Genomic DNA, 23697 nt, shown 5'->3' on the forward strand with positions numbered 1-23697 from the left:
GCTCTCAAGAAAAGGGCGCCATTGAAAGGAGTGATTACTGGGATAGCGGTAATTGTGAAAGCTGACAGGTTGAGTTTTTCAGGATTAGAGTAGTGCAGGAGTTGTCATATGTTGAGGCAGTGAAGAAAGCAGAAGAAGATGCGTCAATGGGGAGGGATCCTAAGAGGAGTGGTGTGAGTAGTAGATCTGTACCAGTACATAAGAATGAACCAACAAGTGATATATGTTTCAGTAAGATTGGATTTTTGGCATCTATAGTAATGGTTATCAACTGTACTGCAGGGATGAAACGTAAGTCGCAGAAAATAGTTTTTGTGGTAGCTGCAGAGAGGTATTTTGGTATGCGAGACTTGACATCAGAAGAGTTACAAGGTGTGTTATTAAGTGGTAGTGTACCATCATTTCAGACTGTTGGCCTATATTTAAATAGGGGAGTATGGTATTTTTTTTATTTGTGAGTTTCGCATTAGATGGTAGGGTGCTTTTTGTATTTGTGTATTTTAGTATAATTGAGTTATACTCCAGTCTAATAGGTGGCGGTAATGCAATATTTATTGTATGCCAACCACCGTTAAACCTCATCGAATACGAATTTAGGCAGCGCTGTACTGTAGTCTAGGCTTCAGTGCAGAACGTAAAACCACAGTACAATCACTGGATGTATAAATGTGAAGCATCCGCTTGGCGTTTCCACTCACTGCCAAATATGGTAGTGAGAGGAAGCCCATGGGCGGGCCCTGAGAGAAGATGGACCCAGATCGATTTTGGCCGACATTCTGCAAATGCTCTCATCGATTAAACAGTTGCTCTCAATACAGATGTCTGTTCCCAAAACTAGAATCTGCTATGAACAAAGTGGACTAAGTTTAGTACACTTTACCCTACGCGAAAATTAAAATCGCGCTGTATAGAAGGAATGCAAAGGCGAAATGAGCAGAGTAGGCGTTCCCCAACGGACATATGCAGAATAATTCTAGAACGCGCCAATAGGATCTCGATAGCGTGTGCTTGGCTCTGCCCACGTCCATGCTTGTTCTGCCCACTGTGACTCATTTGTTCCATTGGAAATGACAGGCAGTGGTCTTACTTGGTTTAGTTATACATCTTTGGCACACCAAGGCAGTTTTGGCCCTCAACGATCTCCGTAGCACGCAGGACAACCCACTTGCTTGCCAACGTGATTTAGCGCGTGTGGAAGAAAGCCTTCTCATCAATCTGAATTTCTGCAGGTAGCAAGTCAATATATCACAGTAAGTAAATATATTACAATTAACCAGCGTTTAAACTTCATATGCAAGTCATCTTATTTGGTATAGAATTGTCCTATCTTATATTTTAGAGGCCCGTGGAGAAAGAAACAGTTGCACGCTAGCTAACTAGCAGGCTAACGTAACGAGTTAGCAGACCGAGCGAGGCATTTCATGTACGTGCTGGACACGCTGTAAACGGCCCGTTAGGCCATGTCTTCCTTTGAATTTAGAGGCTATGTTACTGTAACCATTAGTGAACGCAATTAATTCACACGGGCTTTCTATAGTACTAGGTAGCTTGCTAGGCTGGGTAACATGACTGTCTTCAGTCAGGAGTGAAAACGTGGGGGAGCAAAGGCTTTTCCCCACGCAAACGTCATGCGCTTGTCCGTTGTGTAATTAGCTGTCACGGCTCGTGCATGTCGCTAAAGCATTTCCATTTGGTTTGTGTTGCTTATAAATCAATCATATTGATTTGTCACATTTTGATCTAATAAATACTCCATTTACTTATTCTTTTCAGACTCATCATGGCAGAAATTCAAGAAATGTCTGAACTTGAGAAGAAGGTGGCTCAACAGCTTGAGGTATTATACTGTAGCTGTATATTCAAATATGGTGATGTATACTGACAACTAACCTGGATAATGCTGATCTTCCCTGATTGACACGTTTTTATTCATCTTCAAAGTACTACTTTGGTGATCACAACCTTCCAAGAGACAAGTTCCTCAAAGAACAGTTGCAGCTCGATGATGGCTGGGTGACTCTGGAAACCATGCTCAAGTTTAACAGGTTTGTGCAATTTAATTTTATCAGTTGAAGCTTGGGACTAAGTAAGGCCTACATGTTTATTGTTCGCTGTAACATAATTCCTAACTTTCCCCTTATTATTTTCAGGCTGAAATGCTTGACAACCGATCACAGTGTAATTGTTGAGTCTCTGAAGAAATCCCAGACTGGCCTTTTGGAATTGAGTGAGGATACGACAAAAATCAGGAGAATTTCAAGCAAGCCCTTACCAGAACTGAACGACAAGTACAAAGATACCCTCAAACACAAATCTGTGTACATTGTAAGTTGAATTTTCCAAGATTCGAGATGCACCTAATTACAGCTGTTTGGAGCCCTGTGTTTGTATGTTAAACATTTTCTATGATCTTCCAGAAAGGTTTCCCATTGGAGACAACCCTTGATGAAATCGAGGGGTGGCTGAAAGGGAAAGGTGTCATAGAAAACATTCAGATGAGACGCAACTTCCAAAAGAATTTCAAGGTGATTCAGATCAACTTTATTATCCCACCAGGGGGAAGTTTATTTGGTACATGAAAACAATGCGTGTAATACAAAACACTCAGCATCTCCATCCATTTTCAGGGCTCAGTATTCCTGGTTTTTGACACTGAAGAAGCATCAAAGCAGTTCCTAGCACGCACAGACACCAAATCATTCAAAGAAAATGAAATGATTATACTTTCAAGGTAGGAGGAGGCTAAGCTACCGCGACCAAGTCTAATATGGTGAAAAGGGTATGAATGAACTCTGCTCTTGTTTTCAGAGAGGACTACCATGCAAAGAAATCAGAGGATAGAAAACTGTTAAAAGCAGAGTCCAAGGCTAAGGCTAAACAGTGAGTACATTACTGACCTTTTAATCATGTTTTTTTCTTCCTGAATGTTTTTTTTGTTATAGTAAATTGTTCCAAATTAAATTTGTGTTACAGTGACAAGGACGAAAAACAAAAACAAGCAGAGGAAGAGGAAATGGTAAGATCTCTGGAAGTGCTATCACAAATCCTTATTGAGATTGTTTTGAAAGGGTTTTCATTATGGCTGAACATTTTGAAAGTAGCATCTGTTATTGGACAAGTTTGTGTAGCACCACCTATTTAAGCAATTTCTCTCCTGTTTGCTTCTATTGAACAGGACCATATGTATTTTTCTTCCCAAAACGGAGGTTTAAAGCTGTTCTAATGGTCCGCTGCTTTATTTTACACTGTAGAAATCTCTGGACGAGCAGACCGGATGCCTGTTGAAGTTCTCAGGCAATCTTGACAGTGTTTCAAGAGAGGACTTTCACGAGGTGTTCTCAGGTCATGGTCAAATCAAATGGATTGATTTCACCAGGGGTGCCAAAGAGGTAGTAATTGCAGTGTAATAAACCATTTGAACCACCCTTCAATTAAATGAATGTCATAGGAAATAATGATGTATCTTACAGGGTACCATCCTCTTCAGAGTGAGTGCCAAGGAAGCTCTTGATAAGGCCAAGGAAGCAAGTGGAGGAAACTTGAAAATTAAAGGCGAAGACGTTACGTGGGAGGTGGTGGAGGGAGATGCAGAGAGGGAAGCTCTGAAAAAGATAATTGAAGACCAACAGGAATCTCTCAACAGACGTCGAGGTGGTAGAGGTAATTGTTTTCAAGGCATTTAAAAAAAATTATCTTCATAATGTAATTTCTGATCTGATGGTGCATTTCCTCTCTTTACAGGTGGCCGAAAATCAGGTGGTAGAGGGGGGAGAGGAGGACGAAGGGACAGGGGTGGACGTGATGGCAAATCACACTACCAAGGCAGAAAGACCAAATTTGATGATAGTGATGATGACGGTAAGAGTAGTCATGTTAATCACGCAATATAATGATATGATTCTGGTGAGACTGTCAATTATAAACTTTGGAACAATTGAGTATCTAATCTTTTCCTTTTAACTTCCATTTCTCCAATAGCACCTCCTAGCCCGAAGAAGCGAGCCCTGGAAGGAGTGTGCAAAGATGCTGATGCTCCAGCTGCAAAAGTTGTCAAAACTGAAAATGGTTCTTAAATATGTACTAGCACGTCTCGTTGAAGCATTTTATTTGAAAATATACCCATTGAAAAGAACTTTATTCCATTCCAGTGGAGGCTTCATGTTGTGGAAAACCGTAGAAAGTCCACCTTGATGTCAACCTAGAAAACAATTTAGAATATAAGACTGGAAAGTGTTCAGCCATATCAGTAATGTGGTGTGCATCTTACATTGTCAATACCTATCAATTTCTACCCTGAACATACTTTATGGGACTTATTTAATATGGATTTCATTAGTTGTGTTGACTGCATCTAAACAAATCATTTCATTTCAGCAGGAGCATATTACGCCTGTTTTAGTCACCTCCATACAAAGATGTGCATGTTAATAGAAAATTGTTAATCAGTGCCATTCTTCTCTCAATTGTTTTAATCAAGTGTATACGGTTGAGTCCTAAAGCATAGATCTTGTTCCTTTTACTTTTGTGAATAGCCATTAAAGTTTTGATTGTAAGTCAGATTCTCAGAAGTATATGTTCAAAGCACTTGTCTCCACAATTTAGACATGCCAACATTATTCTTACCGATTTCTTCTTGTGGAACTTGTAGGACGCTGGCAAGTCATATCTTAGCTCTGTCAAGGAGAGAAACACATTGTCAGGTTTCATTTAGGTGTACTTGTTCATCACCTCCACTGCAGTGTTGTAGTTGAGTCACGAGTCCCTCTGGCTAATTCAGTTGCCGGTGGTAGAGTTCCTATGGCTGACTATCGAGTCCATTTCCTCAAGTCTTGAGTCGGGGTTAAAAAAACAAATACATGAACATTGGTTTATGTGCACAAAGTGAAAGCAAAATGAATGGGGTTCTTTAGACATTTTGGTTAGTGCTGGCTTCTACAGTAGATTAGCGCCTCTTTATATGGTAGATATCTGCCCGGCAGAAAAGTGACGGAAAGATTTGTCACCCAATGGTGATAATTGCCTGCAATAGCCTATGAAACATGTCCATATGCAGGCTCACACACATTTCATTTAATGTTCAGTTGTCAAATCAGCAATGTTTTGAAGGGATACATTCTCTAGACAGTATTGGCTATTACTGTCAGATTGATAAGAATGTCAATAATAAACAGGCTCTCAGCTCTACTTTTCACATATGTGGGTGAATACCAAAAAAATTAAGGGAGACTTTTCAGAACCTGGCTGTGGGGAAAAAAGTGAGTGAGAAGACATTCAAACAACCTACTTTTCTATACTCAAGGTGAAAGAACGACATTGCTAGACTGTTTTAAACTTGATATCAATTTTGTAGACTGGTGGTTACGAGGAAGCAACAGTTGCTTGAGCATTATGTAGCCTATGATTGGAGGCAGAGCTAGAGAACAACGCTTGCTGCTAATAGTTTGCCTATCAAGTACAAGTCACGGTAAGGTGAGTCAGAAGTAATCAATCGAGACTCGAGTACTACAACTCCATTGTGACATTTCTGTTACCTGCTATTACTTCCATTTTTACTCCCCAGTCACTTGCTTTCTTCTGTATGTGCTGCAATTAGGCAAAAAGAGGAATTAGACAACACTTATGACAGAAGTTGGTGAAAGAGTAGTACATGGAGTGTTCTGACAACTTACGCCTCGTGTTGATGTTTTGTGAAGGGAATATACTGCTGTTGTTGCCATAGTTAAAGCCGTCCTCAGAAACTGCATGTCCATACCTTTATTTTTGAGAAAGCAATCAAAGGTTTATAATACATCAATTGGTTGTTTTATCACCTTAAAATGTGATCTCACCTTGGTTGTGTTTGGTACCAAATGGAGGATTCATTATCACAGTGTCAAATTTCTTGGCATATGCATGGGATCTCAGGGAGCACATGTCACACTGGATCAGGTCTACGTTGGTCAGCTCAAATTCCTCAGAGTTCCTTTTGAATATCTCCAGTGCATCGTCATCAATGTCAAAGCCAACACACAAACTAAGAGAGGAAGGTGAGTGGTTAGATAAATACTCCAGTACCATAACTTTTATTCAGACAGTTGGTGTCATTTTCTTACCCTGCATCAAGCATTGCTGCTCCAATGCTAAGAACGCCACATCCGCATCCCAAATCTGCAACCAATTTGCCCTCGATGTCATCAAATGTGTTGTGGATTGTATAAAGCATACATGCTGAAAAGATACATGTTTAAATTACTAAAATTAGACTCAGCAATTTCAATTACAACACAATTCAAATTGGCATGCAAACAAATTGTGAAGAGCCAGTAGGAGATTTTGGCAGATTGTTGTAGTTGACATCTATGCAAAAGTCGCTCCGATGTGTATGACGTGATGTCATATGGCTGAGTCTACCTTTAACAACAAACACACGTTTGTAATGTTATAGCTTTAATATTGATTATTGTGGAGTAGTCCTACCTGCAATGTGAGGGCTGGTTGGATATTGTTCAAGAAGAATTTTGGGTTCTTCAAAGGCGTCCACTTGTTGAAGACAACTTTCCAACTCTTTAAGTTTCATATTGGCTGGATAGCAAACCTTGACCTGCTACAACTAACGGTACATACACTCAACGCCGAGAGCCCTATCGGAAAGACAACATATATCAAGGAAGCTAGATTGTACTCGATAGCTGCTCCCTGTAAATGCAATCCAAGAATTGGTTTGATTGTTTATCTTTGCTGGCCACATTTGAGCTAGAATATGGCATAGAATGCTAAAACTCAGGGGAAGGTGTACAGAGTGACACTTCCGCATTAGTGGGGTCTCAATGAAAACAATCCGAGGTGGAACAGACGCTAAGAAAAGTAGTACAGCTTTATGATCATGGTGTTTTTGCAATACAAAACATGCATCACATTTTCTGATTCCACTAGTTACTGCCACCATTGGCATTATCATTCCATAGTTAGGGATTAGCTAGTTTACTGTAATCGTGGGTTGTGATGGTTTCTCTATATAACTTTTGGTGTACAAAATTGCATGGTCACGGTTGATCAGCTGCCTACTGGACAGCAGTAGCCGAAACTACTACACAGCTTGATCACCTGCCAAACTGGATGTGGATTTGCAATGAAGCCAGGTCAGTGTGTTTGAACCAGTGATTTATATACGTCATTGGTTTAACACAATAGACGCGGAACAAACAGTGAACACAATATCGAATGTATCGCGAGAAATTACGAGAACGTAGCAACAGGACAACAAAAATACATTTGTGTACAAGCCAGAGTGCATGATGGCGGCGTTGCTGCTACGCCGGGACAAGAAATCTACTGCTGCTCATTTAAAGTCAGACCTTAATCGGACTGACAACAGCTCTGGTGTCCGACAACTTCAAGAGCTGCTTGATTCTGTTCTTAATCCAGAAAAACCACCGGCAGACACCGAGGCTCTTGACTGGTGTAAATGTCTAATAGCAGGAGAAGAAGGTTTCGAGGAGTTCTGCAAAACGGTCCGGTCCTATGACAATGCTACTCTATGCGGCTTAGTTTGGACAGCAAATTTTGTGGCATACCGCTGTCGGACTTGTGGCATTTCTCCTTGCATGTCACTCTGCGCAGAGTGTTTTAACAACGGCGATCACACAGGCCATGATTTCAATATGTTCAGGAGCCAGGCTGGTGGGGCCTGTGACTGTGGAGATAGTAATGTCATGCGAGAAACTGGGTAAGTCCTTAGCTTAAGAGCGCTAGCTGGCTAATAGCTAACGTTAGCTAGCTAACGTCAACTGGCTAGCTAGATTGTAGTGACATTTTCTAATGAATTGATACTACTTGCCAATTTTTGACAGCAACTAACATAACCAAACAATTTAACAATGTATGGGGCATGTCTAGCTATAGCTAGGCTGTCATAATGCCCAGTTTGCTGGCTAACAGCTAACGTTAGCTCGTAAAGTTCCACCTAGTTGGGAGTATGCTGCCTTACTGAGTCTAGTTTATATAGCAACTGCCGTTTTGACAGGTCCCCTTAATTTGACTGACATCTGTTGTCAGTGAACATGCTATTGATTGAAAAAGCATTAATCTTTAGATTTAGCTATACAAAATCTAAACACTTTAAATGGGGGCACTAGTTAGCCTGCGTTTAGACAGACATTCTAATTCGGATCTTTTTTTTTCACGAATTGGAGCTCTGAAAAAGCTCTAATTATTGAAAATACAAATTATTTGGAAAAAAATAAATGAATTGGGCGTTAGCTAGCTAACAAAACACCAGAGGCTAGTTCGTCACTGTCATAGGACCCAACCCCAGCAATCTAGTCAAGTACACACAGCTTTGAACAATGGCTATAAACACCGCAGAGTTGTATACACCTGTATACCCAACAGAAAGTTTTCCTTTTAAGAATCCAATTGAACAAAACGTAATACTTGCATTTTATAGGTTCGCATTTCATATTCTTAATGCAAATACTGTGCTATTGAAATGAACTAATCCTTCAAGGTTTCTAGGATAATTACAATTTGTCCCTGCAAAATGACTCAATCAGCTCATGTTTAGATTTAAAGGGTCGACTGCACTTCCTGATTTGGCTTCATTTTTAAAGATTTGGTTAATTAGAGGCCATGATTCAATTCAAACGCGAGTTGGTTTTGGGGTGTGGTTTGATGTGTGTGTGTGTTTGCAGGTGGGAAGAGTTAACCAAATTCTTCTTCCAATTAGCTTCAGTCTGGTGTGTGCCCATTGTAAAATTGGTTTGACTTTGGATAGCCTATCTCTGGGGCAAGTTACGGACCACCAATAAACAAGACAATATTTCAATTTTGTGCACCTTTTAGTTTTATTAAATATTTGTATATGAATTACTTTAACTCAAACCAACTATACATTAAGTCATTGAAATTTTGATTATTGGAATTTTACAATTGTCCTATGTACTTGGTGTAATTTAGATGGTCCGTAACTAGCCCCGCAGGGATTACCGAAGTAAACCCACATTTACCACGGGCATTACGATAGGGTCTTGCAGTTGCACTCCGAATTGATGATTACTTGTGGGCAGGATTGAAACGAACCAAACATTCATTTGTGTTCTGACGCAAGTCACGACCACAAGTTCCGCAACACCCAGTTTTGGATGACAGTCACTATTTATACTTTAGTCAATTTTGACAGAATAAATGCTTCTGACTCATATCGATGCCACAGGTTCTTTTCTAAATGAAATGTAACATATCTTCTTTGCAGCTTACTCCCCACCATTCCTTTATATTATTAGTTTACACTTCTGCAGTTATTTTGTCTGATGACACTGCATGACATTTTATTCAAGGCAGTCAGATATACTACTAGCCTAACTTAAAATGCACATATTCCACTATCAAAGGAAGACGAAATACACTGCTAGTGTCCATTAGATAGGTTGTCCTGTAATTGTTCCCAATTACTTCCCCAATTTATTTTAGGTACTTCTCTTGGTTATGAAATAAAAGTATATGGATGTTGTTCTGTCAGGTTTTGCAGACGGCATCGGTTAAGAACCGGGGAGAATGTTCCTTCAGTCCCCCGAGACTTACTACTGATGTCAGAGATGGTCCTCCCTCGCTTCATCATCTGTATCATACAGTACCTAAGGGATGGATACACTGAACCAGGTGGGAGAAACAGCATCTCACTACGTCTACAGAACACCCTAATAGCACCCGATTGCAATTAAACAGCCCTCGGAGAACAAAACATTGTGGAGAAAGTTATTTTACAACTATCTTATGTAGGTCATTCTGTTTGTTTTCATGAGCCCTTCTGACACATTTTAATTTCACAACTTTTATCATACCTTGCTCTAACAGACACATCAGCTGAGAGGGACCTACAGAAGGTCTTACAGCAGCTAGAGCCCCAGATCACCTTCCTAGAAGAACTGACGAAGATGGGTGGAGCAATGAGAACTGTGCTGACAAAGATCCTAACGAATCAGCAAACATTCAAGGACCTGAGCATGGGTAAATATGTCTGTTTCCACTTACTCATAGTGCCATTCAGTGATTTGTTATTCTGACTGGGGGGGGGGGGGGACTATCAAAAGGTGACATGATACTAATCAATATTGCCAAACCATAATAATTCAATGCTCCACACATGCTAATGAATGTCTGTTAGTTTAAAACATATCTCATATGTAAATATGCCCTATAGGTCAAGAAGAGAATGTATTTGCAAAAAAGAACTACGAGAACTACCTGTCAGCACTGAAGAACTCAGGCCTGGTGTCTGTGGAGGAGAAGGCCCAGACTGGGGCTGCAGAGCCCACACGAGGTTCTGAGACAGGGGCTCTGGGCTTACTGGGTAAGACCTCATCCACTCTTTAGGAGTTGGAACTCAAAATAAGAGTCCCTGATAGCATGCCATTTGTTGTGGTATGGAAACATAATGGAAGTAGTGTTTCTCAATGACTCATTAATCAAGGAAATAAAGAGGTAATGGCTGCCATCTGTCTCTTAGGAGCCGCAGCACCATCCAGCTCTGAGTCCAATAAAGAGGTATGTGAATACTGTATCAGAATAGTTAGTCTTTCTTCTCAGTATTGAAATATAGATACAGTAGTTATAATACTTCCCATTGTTTTTCTTAAAGGAGGATCAAGATGGGCAATCTATTGGACAGAGAAAGAGGGTGAAACTTAGTAGCTCAACCAAAGGTAATTTACATAACAAGCATTACATTCTATGTAATGATGAATGATACACTGATTTTTAAAAAAGTGATAAAAAAAAAAGTGAAACTCAACATTGGCAGGAGTCACCAGTTTGAATAATGTATATTCTCTCCTTAGATCCATCCATTATGGACTCTCTGAAACACAAATGTTTTCTGGAGGAGTTGCTGTTTTGGACAATAAAGTACGAGTTTCCTCAGAAGATGGTTACTTTTCTACTGAACATGCTGCCAGATCAAGACTACAAGGTATGTATTTCAGGTTGTAGCTGTAAGTCTAGTGGCTTTGCTGCATTCTTTAAAACACATTTTTTAGAGAAGCTGTTATGACTGCAGAATGTAGTCAATTATTACCTGTTTGATTGTTGTGCTTTTTTTTGTTGTTGTTTTGTAGATCACCTTCACGAAAACATTTGTTCAACATTATGCGTTCATCATGAAAACTCTGATGAAAAGCCAGGAGTCGGATACCATGTCCAACCGCATCGTACATATCAGTGTACAGCTGTTCAGCAATGAGGACTTAGCACGTCACGTGACGGAGGAGTGTCAACTCCTAGACATCATGGTCACTGTCCTCCTCTACATGATGGAGAGTTGCCTTATCAAAAGTGAACTTCAAGGTGAGCCGTGTTTGAATGGCCATCCTGATGATTGTTTGACTGACTTTGTGAATCTAAACTGCTTCCCACACTACCAAGCCTCATTGTGGGCGGTCACTCTTTTTTTTTTTTTTTTTTCTCTCTCGTTATTTTCAGATGAAGAGAACAGCCGCCACGTTGTGGTCAACTGCAGCGAGGCTCTGCTGAAGAACAACACTTACTGGCCTTTAGTTAGCGACTTTATTAATATTCTCTCACACCAAAGTGTAGCGAAGAAATTCCTGGAGGACCACTCACTGCTCATGCTGTGGATGAGCTTTGTGTCCTTCTTTCAAGGTAATTCCCTGTGGATTTAAGAATCTGAATAGCAGTGGTAGCTGGGACTGTGATATGTGTCAGTATTTGCCTCAAGGATGACTAATTGTTATTCCCTGGTAGCGTAGCTGGTGTGATTTTTAGTCTGATCTTTATCTATTGGAGTAATGTGCTATCATCTGTCTCTGTTAAAGGCCCAGTGCAGCCAAAAATGTGATTCTTCTGTGTTTTTATATATTTCTACACTGCGGTTGAAATAATACCGTGAAAATATGAAAACGATCATAATATCCTTTTAGTGTAAGAGCTGTTTGAAAAGACAGCTAGAAATTTCAGCCTGTTTTGGTGGGATGGGAGTTTTGGCCTGCCTGGTTACGTCACCAGGCGGTAAATTAGTTTTAATAGACCAATAACACTGTTACAAACCTCTGCCAATAATGGCTAGTTTTCAATTTTCCCCTCCCCACTCAGACCACTCCTAGGAAAATTCCTGCTTGGGGAAATTGCTCTTTTTTTGTAAGGTAACCAGAAATTATTTTGATATTGAGAGTAAGACATCTGCATTGGCCCGTTTAGTATCTGCTTAGTCATATGACGCAATATTAGTTCTCTGTAATTCCCTTCCATTGGTGGTAGTCACTGCTTATTTAGCTGGTCACTATTTTCAGTAGCTGAGCAAGATGTCCAGCAAAACAGATGTTATGGCACATTGAAGGCAACTTTTTTATTTTACACTTCTAGGAATTGAACCTGAAAAAGACAATTACGGAGCATGTTATTTCTTGGCCTCGTTCAACATTATAGCAGACGGTGCAGGCAACCGCCGACTCACTGCGTCATAAATAACTACTCATTATTATTTGTAGATCAGTCAGTCACCATTTACCCACAATGCCTCATGGATTTGATGCTATCAAACACGGCCCTTGTCTCTATTAGAATTGTCTGTGCAGCACTCCTGCTATGTGTCCACCATAACCCTAAAAATAACCCCTAGCCGCAGATACTGTGGGCTGGAGTATCCACTTACTTAGGCAAGATGCAGAGAGCATAGTGCCACTATGTTATGGTATGAGTGTAGGCTGCCCTTACATACATGGGATTCCCCCCATTCTTAAGACTTAGCTAGATGTCAACTAATATGTTTTCCGGGTTAACACTGCTTTGTGAATGAGACCACAGTAATGCTATCTGTTACGTGCTGACTAACCCTGAAAGCTCTTGCCTGGTCCTGTAGGTATGAACTTGAATAAGCGGGAGTTGAGTGAGCACGTGGAGTTTGAGTCCCAGACGTACTATGCAGCATTTGCGGCCGAGTTGGAGGCCTGCGCACAACCAATGTGGGGTCTCCTCACACACTGCAAAGTCAAAGTGAGTCCAATATCCCTCTTAAATGTAATGCAGATCACATTACGGCTATTTGACATTCAGGTGTTAAGCACAGAAACCGAAAATGATTATACCACAAATCATTGTTTATTTGCAGGAGACACAGGAATACACCAAGACGGTGGTGCGCTACTGCTTGGAGACTCTGCAGATCTGGTTTGATGCCATTGGCTTTGTGGATGAGGTAACTCTGCAAATATGCACAACCGTCAGGAAGCATTTTGTAGACAGAGGTTTTCTTTAGTGTTTATATCTGGTCTCTGTTTCTCTGTAGCTTGCTCCAAATCAGGTGACGTTTCACCTGCCACTGCACCGTTACTACGCCATGTTCCTAAGCAAGGTGTGGCAGATCTACAACACTTTTAAGTTCTGTTCCTGGCGCTTAAGCTCTCTTTGTTGTGAGTTGACTGTCTATTGTCTCACAGGCAGTGAAGTGCCAGGGGCTTGACCTGGAGAGTCTCCTCCCAGACCAAGAGATGCTCATGAGGATCATGGTCCATCCACTCCAGATTCAGGTATTGCACCAATAAAGGACCATTACACATGCCATTTCAATGCCTTAATAATGCCTCACATATCAGAAGAAGTTGTGGGTGAATAAGGTCCCGCAATGTCTAAAAAGGAAAGGCTGACTTCCCTCGTATACCCAAACAGTTGTTAGTCTATTATACACACACCCACACAGTGCATTCGGAAAGTATTCAGACCCGAGAACAGGTTTAGATTTTTATTTAGCAAATGTATAAAACATTAACATACCTTATTTACATAAGTATTCAGACCCTTTGCAATGACACTTGAAATTAAGCTCCGGTGCATCCTGTTTCCATTGATCATCCTTGATGTTGCTACTACTTGATTGGAGTCCACCTGTGGTAAATTCAATTGATTGGACATGATTTGGAAAGGCACACGTGTGTCTATACAAGGTCCCACAGTTGACAGTGCATATCAGAGCAAAAACCAAGCCTTGAGGTCGACGGAATTGTCAGTCGAGTTCTGAGACAGGGCTGTGTCGAGGCACAGATCTTGAAGGTCCCCAAGAACACAGTGGCCTCCATCATTCTTTAATGGAAAAAGTTTGGAACCACCAAGACCCTTCCTAGAGCTGGCCTCACAACCAAACTGAGCAATCGGGGAGAAAGGCTGACAGAGGTCCAGAGTTCCTTTGTGGAGATGGGAGACACTTCCAGAGGGATAACAATCTCTGCAGCACTCCACCAATCAGGCCTTTATAGTAGTGGCCAGACAGAAGCCACTCTTCAGTAAAAGGCACATGACCGCCCGCTTGGAGTTTGCCAAAAGGCAACTAAAGGACTCTCCAACCATGAGAACAATATTCTCTGGTCTGATGAGACCAAGATTGAACTCTTTGACCTGAATGCCAAGCGTCACATCGGGAGGAAAACTGACATCATCCCTACGGTGAAACATGGTGGTGGCAGCATCATGCTCTGGGGATGTTTTTCAGTGGCAGGGACTGGGAGACTAGTCAACATTGAGGGAAAGATTAACGTAGCAAAGCACAGAGAGATCCTCGATGAAAACCTGCTTCAGAGCGCTCAGATCCTCAGACTGGGGTGAAGGTTCACCTTCCAACAGGACAATAACCCTAAGCACACAGCCAAGACAACGCAGGAGTGGCTGCGGGACAGGTCTCAATGTCGTTGAGTGGCCCAGCCAGAGCCCGGACTTGAACCCAATCAAACATATTTGGAGAGACCTGAAAATAGCTGTGCAGCGACGCTCCCCATCCAACCTGACAGAGCTTGAGAGGATCTGCAGAGAAGAATGGGAGACACTCCCCAAATACAGGTGTGCTAAGCTTGTAGCGTCATACCCAAGAAGACTCGAAGGGTGTAATCGCTGCCGAAGGTGCTTCAACAAAGAGTAGAGGGACTTAAGTAAATGTGATTTTTATTAAAAAAAATATTTACCTGGTTTTATTGTCATTATGGGATATTGTGTGTAGATGAGGACAAACTATTTAATAAAGTTTTGAATAAGGCTGTAACGTAACAAAATGTGGGAAAAGTCAAGTGGTCTGAATACTTTCCGAATGCACTGTATATGAGTAGGAGTCGTCGACTGACTTGTTTAAGCGGTTCCTGTGTGACTGCACTCTGGAGGTACCTTAATATTTGTTCAGTGTAATGTATACAGTAGGTACATAGCAGTTTGTTAATGTCCCTTGTTTTTTCTTGTAGGCAAGCCTGTCAGAGATCCACAGTAACATGTGGGTCAGAAATGGTCTGCAGATTAAAGGACAGGCAATGACCTACGTGCAGTCTCACTTCTGCAACTCTATGATCGATCCAGACATCTTTCTGCTCCAGGTATATACTACTTTCTTCAAGGTGATTTCAACATTAGGGATTGATAGGTCCTAAACTCCATTCAATAATTGGGAAGAACAATCTTTCGACAGGTGTGTGCCTCGAGGCTAGATCCAGACTACTTCATCTCTTCCGTGTTCGAGAGGTACGGTCGACCCTTTTGGAAAAGTCCTTTCGACCTGTCGTTTTTCGCCGAACTTCGTTGACCTTGTTTATCATCACCTGTTGAAAAATCCCATTTTGAGTAACTAGTTGACGAGTAGCCCAGAGGTTTTACTGGCAGTAACATGTGTTTTCATATCCAGATTCAAAGTGGTGGACCTGTTGACCATGGCTTCTGTGCACCAGAATACTGCACTTGACGGGGAGCAGGAGAGGCCAATGCTGGAGGGAGCCTTGACGTTTCTCGTCATCTTGTCCAGTCTTCGCATCCACTTGGGTAAGTGCAGATGCAACAAGGGAGAAGAAAGTTGTACATCAACAACAATTGGTAATGTTTGTACACTATATTAGTGTTATCCATCGGTTTTTCTTTTTATACATTTGTAATGAATATTTCTCCCTTTCGTTGATAGGCATGGCAGATGACGAGATTCTTAGAGCCGAGATGGTCTCCCAACTGTGCATGAACGACCGTACCCACAGTTCACTGTTGGACCTCGTATCCTCACTGTTTTATCAGCCTCACAATTCACAGTATAATTAATTGAACATCCTTACCTGTGGTTAGTATGTTCTCACTTTGATTCTCATAATGACTTGTTGGTAGCTGGATATTTGGTCTCCAGATTTTCTGTTGTCAGTAACCTTTTTCTGAAGCGATAGTTTTTTATTTTCTTGGTAGCATGTGTAATTGTGTTGTCCTTGTTTTACAAAATGGAAAACCCACCAAAACACCTCGTTTTCATCAGACCTCCCCTTGTCGGTACATGTGACTTTGATTGTGACTAGTTTAATCAATGAAAGATTGCATCATTTAACACGCATCATTAACACGCATCAATCTTGCCGTTTTCACTTTTTGGGATCACCTTCAATTATGCTGCACATTTGCCCGGGTACATACTTTCCTGAAGTGAATATTCAGATTCCTGAGAATCCCAACCCCAAGAGTGGGATCGTCCCAGGAAGTTGCAGCTTTGAGGAGATGCTGTCTGCCGTGGCTGACTTCAAAGCCCCCGTGTTTGAACTAGGGGGTTCCATGCAGCAGGGCATGTACACACCTAAAGGTAAGTTGTCTATTGTAGTTCCTGGCTTGGGATGTGTTCACTAGGGAAAGAACGGAACTAAACTGGGAGGGACCTGGATTTGTGCAATAGAAACTCTAGTTTTCAATTCAAAACCGTTTTACAACGGTGCAAAAAGTTTTTGCTGCGGTGTGTGACTAATGAATAGATGCTGCCCAAAAGCTTTGTTGGATCAACACCAAGCATATTGTTTTCATTCAACATAATCACTGCTTTTTCACCAGTCTGCCTTGAGAGGGCACTCATGCACCACAATTGACTCTAGTTCTGCCCATGCAGAAGCCTAGGGACTTGCAAAATTCACAATTCACAAGTCTCAATCAAGACGTGGTCCTTCTTGAAGACTTAATTATTGTCCTGTACACATTTGAAATTGGCCCAATTTCCAGTCTAAGCGGGTTTTTTTTTGTGATGGAGACCTCATACAGTCTGTATAATGTTTTGAGGCCATTCTGTGATGATATGATTGTTCTGTTGGTGGTTTTATTAACCCTTATTTTACCAGGTGTGTTCTCAGTCAACTTATTCTCATTTACAGAGACATTGGAAAGGTTTGTGGGTAAGTGGTAACAGCCAGAACCGCATTAGGTTTGTGTCATTGGAGCCGTCAGATTGTCATTGCAACGCCACATTTCCTGTCATTGCACATTCCACTTGGGGGCAGGCTAACTCCACTTTCTGAGGCCCCACGAGAGGGAAGAAAGAAAGAAAAAAAGAATTTTATGGCAACGTGACTTTTTAGCAGCCGTTCCTCAAGTATTGGTCTTTCTGTTTTCCAGCGGAGGTGTGGGAGAAGGAGTTTGACCCCATCATGGTTATTCTCAGAACAGTCTACCGTCGTGATGTCCAGTCAGCAATGGACAGATACTCAGCATTGTAAGTTAAGTCACTAAGCTCATCGTCTCCAGAAAGAAATGAATGGTTTATTTTACAACAACAAAAAACGTGTGAAATCATATTCAGGTTTTGAATGACTAGGTATGAGTACATAGTTATTTTAACAGTACATTCAGAATGTCATGTTATGTAGTTCTGGTTCGTTAAGTTTTACAGTTGGGACGGTCATGTTTGAAACCGAGTTGGTGGGTGTCATGCCCTGCATAATAATAATAATAATAATAATAATTCAATTTGTAAAGTGCTTTTCTCAAACCCAAGATGCAATTTAAAAAATAACAATCAAAGCTGTCATCAGGTCTGGAGCACATGAGAACAGAATTAGCAGAGGTTCTTGAGAAAGCCTTTCTGAACAGCACGGTCTTGAGCTCTGCCTTTTTTAAAGAAGGACTGACACTGCAGCCCTAATAGTGTCTGGAAGTATGTTCCAGAGCCGCGGAGCAGCACAACTGAAAGCCCTGTCACCCATAGTTTTTCGTCTGTTAGAGGGCTGCTGAAGGGAGACGGACCAGGAGGAGCGACGGGTGCGTATTGGGCAGCAGAGTAGAATGAGGTCGGACAGGTACTTGGGCCCTGAGTTGTGGATAGCCTGGTAGATGTGAACCAGGATTTTGTAGTCGACGCGTGAGCATGTGGGGAGCCAGTTGAGGTTGAGGACATGTGCAGCACATTTCTGGACATTGTAGCCTGTTTAGGCACTTGACAGATGCGCCAACAAAAAGGGCGTTTACAGTAGTCCAGACAGGATGAAATAAAGTCATGGATGAGTCGCTCACCTGCGGGATGTGATGGCGTAGGTCGTAATCTGGCAATGTTCTGTAGATGGAAAAATTTGACTTACTGGCTCGCTATTCCCACCTGTCCTTGAAGAGGGGTTCGGCCAACGTGGTGAAGAGGGGTTCGGCCAATGTGGTGAAGAGTGGTTCGGCCAACGTGGTGAAGAGGGGTTGGTTCCAATATTTTAATTGCGAGCTGTAATACAACTGAGAATCCTTCCTTGTGAGATCTAGGTTGGACGTCTCCGAAGACAAATGTGATGGTTGGGGTGGAAGAGAGAGATGGTGTTAGGTTCATTTCCTGACGATCTCTTTAAGATGTGAAGTGACTAAATCTACTGAAGTGTCCTCTCCTGGCAGCCCTTCTTAATTTGAAATAGCAGTTTAAGGGCAAGGAAAGATTACATGGGTAATGGATGAAACATTTTTCTTGCTCTATGATTTCTGTAAATACCAAATGTAGGCTATATTGAACCAAGGCAATTTTAGAATTCCAAGCTATTCAATCCATGTTGAACAACAAATAAGAATGATTTCGATTTATTTTTGCTATTTTTAGATCATCACATGTTGAAACATACATTCTAGTACGGCGTGTAGTAACCCTGTCATGACACCAGGTGATTGTATTTCCCCCTTGAAGCATATTGAAGCTGCAATTTCCCCACAAGTCTGTGAAAGAAGGCTTATGTTTCTCGTTCACATTGTTGGAATATGACGGATTGCCTGTCAACCAGGCCACCTTGTTATATAACCACGATTCTTTCATCGCTAATAGCTTGTCTTTTCAGCCGATCGGCTGTTATTTTGCGTAGACTGACAGGTTCTGTGTGGTAAATTCCTCAGATGATTTAATGTTACGTTATTACCTATATGCGTTTGTGATGTTGGGTTGAGCTCTATTGATTATTGCTTGGAATTGACCTGATTTGTTGTTGTATCCAGCTTGAAACAGTCCGGGATGCACACGACGGGGAATCCATGGCCACCGTACAAAGAGCGGACTCCTCTGCACCCATGTTACAAAGGCCTGGACAGGCTGTTGCACTGCAAGACACTGCACATTGTCATCTTCACACTGCTTTACAAGGTGACCCTTCCAACACCTCTTCACTCACTCGCTTCATTTGTCCCTCAAAGAAACACCTGTGCATAGGAATTTCATTGTCTTTGATCAAATCTGATGGTGAGAATTGCCCTATGGTTGAATTTGGCAGAACTATAATGAAATGTTTTGTTTTTAGATCTGGCTGGATCACTCCAACATGTCTGAGCACGTTCTGTGCATGGTGCTCTACCTGATTGAGCTGGGCTTGGACAACCAGGTTGAAGAGGACAAGGGGGATGAGGTTAGACCTTCAGCCACTCAGACGACGTTCGTCAGTTTCTTCCTATGTGCCCTTCACATTAACCCCCTTTCTCATGTTCCGTGACTAGGAGCCTTGCATTGAGGAGCACTGCCATGACAGCTGGTTCCCAGGCACCAACCTCTTGTCCAACCTGCACCATGTCATCAACTACGTGAGGGTGAGGGTGCCTGAGACTGCCCCCGAGGTGAAGAGGGAGAGGGAGCCCCCTGCCAGCACCAGCGCCGAGGCATCCAACTTCGGCCAGGTCAGTTAACACCCTGCCTGCACACTGGGTGGTACTGCCTCGACTCATGTATTCATGCTACTGTGTTCAGAATTGCTTACCCCTGGGTAGATGAGGTATAATGTTCCTTCTGTATACTGGGTATTATTTGTATTATGTAGCCTGTTATATCTTTTGATGTGGAGAGGTCGCTCTTTGCCAGGGCCATATGTGTTAAGCACTTACGTAATGTTGTTTTTGCCGTACTTCTGCTCCACAGAATTCCAGGCGTCTGACAGGGAATTGGAGAGAGGTAGCGGTTTGCATTTTGAGTGTTTTGTTTGGTCTTACTAGGAAGACCTGGATGATGTCCTCAGGGCCTTGCAGTGTGTTCTCTTCTGACTGTCGTGTAAAACCTCCATTACAACATTGTTCTCTTGTTCATGTCTTATGATTTGTAGCCATATTTAGGTAATTTTGAGTGTGTGGTGCTCTGATGGGGGTTGAATCTAAGTGTATAATGTGAGTCTGGGTAAACGCTTTTTAACTGCATGTTACCTTGATTGATGGCGCTCCGACAGGGCTGTGTGATGTATGTATATCTAACAGTGCTCCCATCCATTGTCAGGGCAAGTCATTGCAATTGTTCCAATGTTTTTCACATTTAAGGTGGGGGTTGAATTTTCCTCTCATAATATGAACTAGAACTCTGAGGTTTCTCTTGAAAAGTCAGCAGAATTAGGGGTATTTAATGTGACTTCGATATATGCGCCGTGCCCATCTGCTGATGGCAAGGGGGCCTCCTAATGTAGGGATGCGGGGATCCATCATGCCAAAATGGATTTATGTGACGTTGTAATTTGAGCAGGCATTTGTGTCGTGCACATAAACACTCCATTGAAAGACAGCGTTTTGACATGGACTGTCTGAATTGGAAGGAAAGGTGGTCACATGGGTGTCTCTCTTGCTCTCCCTCATCTGCATGTGTTTATTGAGAGGGCCATGGTTTGTGCTGCATGTTTGGAAAGCAGGTGTGTGTAGGAGAGATCTAACGTGTGCCTCTGCTATTGGTAGAATGTGCGGGAGGCGCAGGTGTTCAGCCTGGTGGCGGAGCGCCGGAGGAAGTTCCAGGAGATCATCAACCGCAGCAGCACAGAGGCTAGCCAGGCTGTGCGGCCCAAGAGCAGCTCCACTCGCTGGGTCCCGCCCGGCACGCCTCCCCAGCTGGTCACCGAGATCCTGGAGATCCACGAGAGCATGCTCTCCCTGCTCATCAAGCTGCACCAGAAGCTGTCGGCCAAGCAGAACTCGCTGTCGGCCACCTGGCTGGAGGACATGGACGCCAACCCAAACCGCCACGCCCACGGGGACGGCATCACCGCCATCGAGCGCATCCTCACCAAGGCGGCCACGCGTAGCCACCAGAGCAAGCGCAGCATCCAGGAGATCTGTGGGAAGGTCTTTCCTCCCGTCGCTCCCAAGAAGAACAGCCCCACTGCCAAGAAGACCATGGATAAGGAGGAGAGGTTTGTTACAGGTTGCCACTCCGTTTGCAAAACCATCAACTTATGTGTCGTGTCTCTTAAAATGAATACAATAATCAATGTTGAACTGTTTCAATGTGAGGACTTTATTAGCTTTTGAAATGAGAAACTATTTTTTGAAGTTAGTCAAAGGGCATCTGCAGAGTATGAATTTGTAAAAGAATATATATATATATATATATATATATATATATTTATTTTCAATCAGCGTAGATAGAGCCTTGTTCTCAGGCTGTTGCCAGGGCGACTGTGGGCCAGCCAATGGCAGAGGAAGCTGAAAGGGGGTGCTTCACATTTCTCAGACGGGCTGTCTGTGCCCCTGACGCTGTCAGTGGGAATTACTGAGCTGTGGCGCTCCTGTCACCATTTGTTTATGTCCTCTTATTAGGGGTCTCTATTTACAGTCAACCCTGCTCGCTGGAAGTCTGCACAGGATCTACAGCCAGCCACATTAGGGAAGTAATCACCTTCACAGCCCAGCACCCAGTCACATACTGTAGCCGTGCTCAGAATAGGCTCTTACGTTGTAGTTTGTATGTATCAGTGTCCAATGCTACAAAGCCAATCTCGCATGATCTAGTGTGCCTTTGTGGCGGCGTCTGAGGAAAAACAAGCGTTGTGTAACGGGCAGACCAGTCACTGTCTGGAAATGGTAACGCACTGGTTGGTGAGTGGTGGTGATGTTAATGGCTAGCCATTAAGAGAAGGGCTTTCGGTGCATTATTAAAACGAAGCATTTCCACTTACACATGGAAGCTGTTGCTATGGTGATGGGCTAACCCAATCAGTGAAGAGAATGGGCATTACTCCTGCATCAAAATAATGGAAGCCTGGGCCAAATGCCTCAGCACTCTATTTTAAGTACACATTTTGATTAGAATAGCTCTGGATTTTTGGTTTGTTTTATGTGTGGCGGTGTCACCTCCCAGTCTCCGACTATTTCCAAGCTATGCAACACTTTGACACTTGTGTGAAATGGTATGACTGTGACTCTTTGTATTGATGGCAGTTTTTATATGGAAGTAGTCTTCTGTGATTTTGAAGTTTTGTTTTCCGTTCAGGCGTCAGAGGGCTCGAGAGAGACAGCAAAAACTCCTGGCTGAGTTTGCCTCCAGACAGAAGAGTTTCATGGAAACAGCCATGGATGTTGGTAAGGCAGTGACTCATTTGGTCCAGCACCATTTCTCATTCTCAAAGCGCATTCCTATTGTTTTCCCCATCTATGAGTTACTGTGAATGTTGGGTCAGTCTTCTCAGAAACCTTTCCAAGCTTCTAGCTGTACTTATGTATTGACAGATTTATTCGATGGCGCAATATATATGCTAGGACTTCTTGGATACGGGGCCCGGTTCGCTATAACATTGAAGTGGACTCCACGCCACTCATGCTGAGGACATTTTATGGACTCGTTCCATTATAGTCTTTGAAAGAAAGAAGGCTTTGCTCCCCCCCACTGTGGCAAGGTGACACTGGCCACAGCCCTCGGCCCTCCCATGGACTACCTACACTTGTTAGGCACAATGAGAGGAAAGCACTCCCCTGGGGTTGGAGTCGTGCTGGTCGAGTGCACAGCGGATCAAAGCACTAATAGTGGTATGGACTCCCAGGGACGACCCTGACCCTGCGTGGTTAGCGGATAAATAATGGTCTCTGTGATCAGAGGGAACACTTAGGCAGGGTTTAACAATGTAAATTGGGTTTGCCTATTTGCACAGATTTTGAAGAAATGTACAATTGTTTGAGTAGAAATTTCGCCATCTTATTTGCAGGTGTCCCTGCTGACAACTCCCCACATTTATTGAATGGATTAGCTTGCGTGTCCATCTCCACAGTATAAAGATTGGTCATTGGCTTCTCATGAGCTATGTTTGTTTCACAGATTGAATCAAAGGTCACAGAGGATATGAATATTTGTGCTGGGATTTTGACAAGGCAAATAGGTCCAATGGTGAAAGCATCTGTTCAAACACGAATCTCCCAGTGCTCTTGGCCGCAGTGGTTATGGGCTTTGTGGAAAACCAAGGATAAGACCGACATCCGGGTACTATGATGTCTTGTGTTTTTATGCGCAAAGACAAAATCCCCTTTTTTTGAATTCCCGTTTACAGTGTTGCATTTTTGTTCTCGCTCCTAGCTGTGTGCCACATGAAAGATGACCATTTTGAATACGGTGAGGCTCGTGTGTTTCAAGATATGATCCTATTGTTTCTGAGCATTCATGCGTTTGACTCTGGTAACAGATGTTGCGAGCATCTGCTTTTTAAATGGATTTTGTAGCATGACTTATTATGGGCTCTAAATTGGAATGTTTATGATCTAGAT

General features: G+C 42.5%; 3 protein-coding genes across 7 annotated transcripts in view; 2 read left to right on the plus strand and 1 right to left on the minus strand.

The window, feature by feature from the left end:
- Positions 1–1063: 1063 nt before the first annotated feature.
- Positions 1064–4557, plus strand: LOC109870833 (lupus La protein homolog B-like). Its single transcript, XM_020461485.2, has 12 exons — positions 1064–1250; positions 1774–1837; positions 1942–2045; positions 2151–2325; positions 2418–2525; positions 2628–2731; positions 2809–2880; positions 2974–3016; positions 3252–3389; positions 3471–3660; positions 3742–3858; positions 3979–4557. Exons 2-12 carry the CDS (start codon positions 1781–1783, stop codon positions 4071–4073), a joined length of 1203 nt encoding a protein of 400 aa, XP_020317074.1. The 5' UTR covers positions 1064–1250; positions 1774–1780; the 3' UTR covers positions 4074–4557.
- Positions 2527–8545, minus strand: mettl5 (methyltransferase 5, N6-adenosine). 2 transcript variants are annotated; one of them, XM_020461487.2, is made up of 8 exons: positions 8417–8545; positions 6457–6620; positions 6093–6207; positions 5829–6013; positions 5670–5752; positions 5532–5583; positions 4624–4673; positions 2536–4198 (listed from the first exon to the last, which is right to left on the minus strand). In XM_020461487.2, the coding sequence occupies exons 2-8, from the start codon at positions 6554–6556 to the stop codon at positions 4157–4159; spliced, it is 627 nt and encodes a 208-aa protein (XP_020317076.1). In that variant the 5' UTR covers positions 6557–6620; positions 8417–8545; the 3' UTR covers positions 2536–4156. The 2 variants fall into 2 exon arrangements, with proteins under 2 accessions (XP_020317075.1, XP_020317076.1); XM_020461486.2 differs by lacking the exon at positions 8417–8545 and having other exon boundaries at positions 2527–4198; positions 6457–6814.
- LOC109870832 (E3 ubiquitin-protein ligase ubr3-like) overlaps positions 6844–23697 on the plus strand; it is a 41970-nt gene continuing 25116 nt past the window's right edge. For 2 of the 4 annotated variants that reach the window (XM_020461483.2, XM_020461484.2), the window contains exons 1-24: positions 6845–7705; positions 9497–9636; positions 9832–9984; positions 10178–10327; positions 10484–10521; positions 10616–10679; positions 10815–10945; positions 11091–11319; positions 11455–11634; positions 12851–12984; positions 13100–13186; positions 13277–13342; positions 13428–13517; positions 15210–15338; positions 15431–15483; positions 15644–15777; positions 15914–15999; positions 16426–16567; positions 17365–17461; positions 19204–19348; positions 19503–19607; positions 19696–19872; positions 20905–21356; positions 22436–22524. In XM_020461483.2, coding sequence (XP_020317072.1) covers positions 7272–7705; positions 9497–9636; positions 9832–9984; positions 10178–10327; positions 10484–10521; positions 10616–10679; positions 10815–10945; positions 11091–11319; positions 11455–11634; positions 12851–12984; positions 13100–13186; positions 13277–13342; positions 13428–13517; positions 15210–15338; positions 15431–15483; positions 15644–15777; positions 15914–15999; positions 16426–16567; positions 17365–17461; positions 19204–19348; positions 19503–19607; positions 19696–19872; positions 20905–21356; positions 22436–22524 — 3505 coding nt within the window. In that variant the 5' untranslated portion in view covers positions 6845–7271. Of the gene's footprint in view, positions 7706–9496; positions 9637–9831; positions 9985–10177; positions 10328–10483; positions 10522–10615; positions 10680–10814; positions 10946–11090; positions 11320–11454; positions 11635–12850; positions 12985–13099; positions 13187–13276; positions 13343–13427; positions 13518–15209; positions 15339–15430; positions 15484–15643; positions 15778–15913; positions 16000–16425; positions 16568–17364; positions 17462–19203; positions 19349–19502; positions 19608–19695; positions 19873–20110; positions 20144–20904; positions 21357–22435; positions 22525–23697 lie in introns of all 4 variants that reach the window. The other 2 variants (XM_020461480.2, XM_020461482.2) reach the window with 2 other exon arrangements.

This window comes from Oncorhynchus kisutch, linkage group LG26 (genome assembly GCF_002021735.2).
Source record: "Oncorhynchus kisutch isolate 150728-3 linkage group LG26, Okis_V2, whole genome shotgun sequence".
In the NCBI taxonomy this organism is placed as follows: Eukaryota; Metazoa; Chordata; class Actinopteri; order Salmoniformes; family Salmonidae; genus Oncorhynchus; species Oncorhynchus kisutch.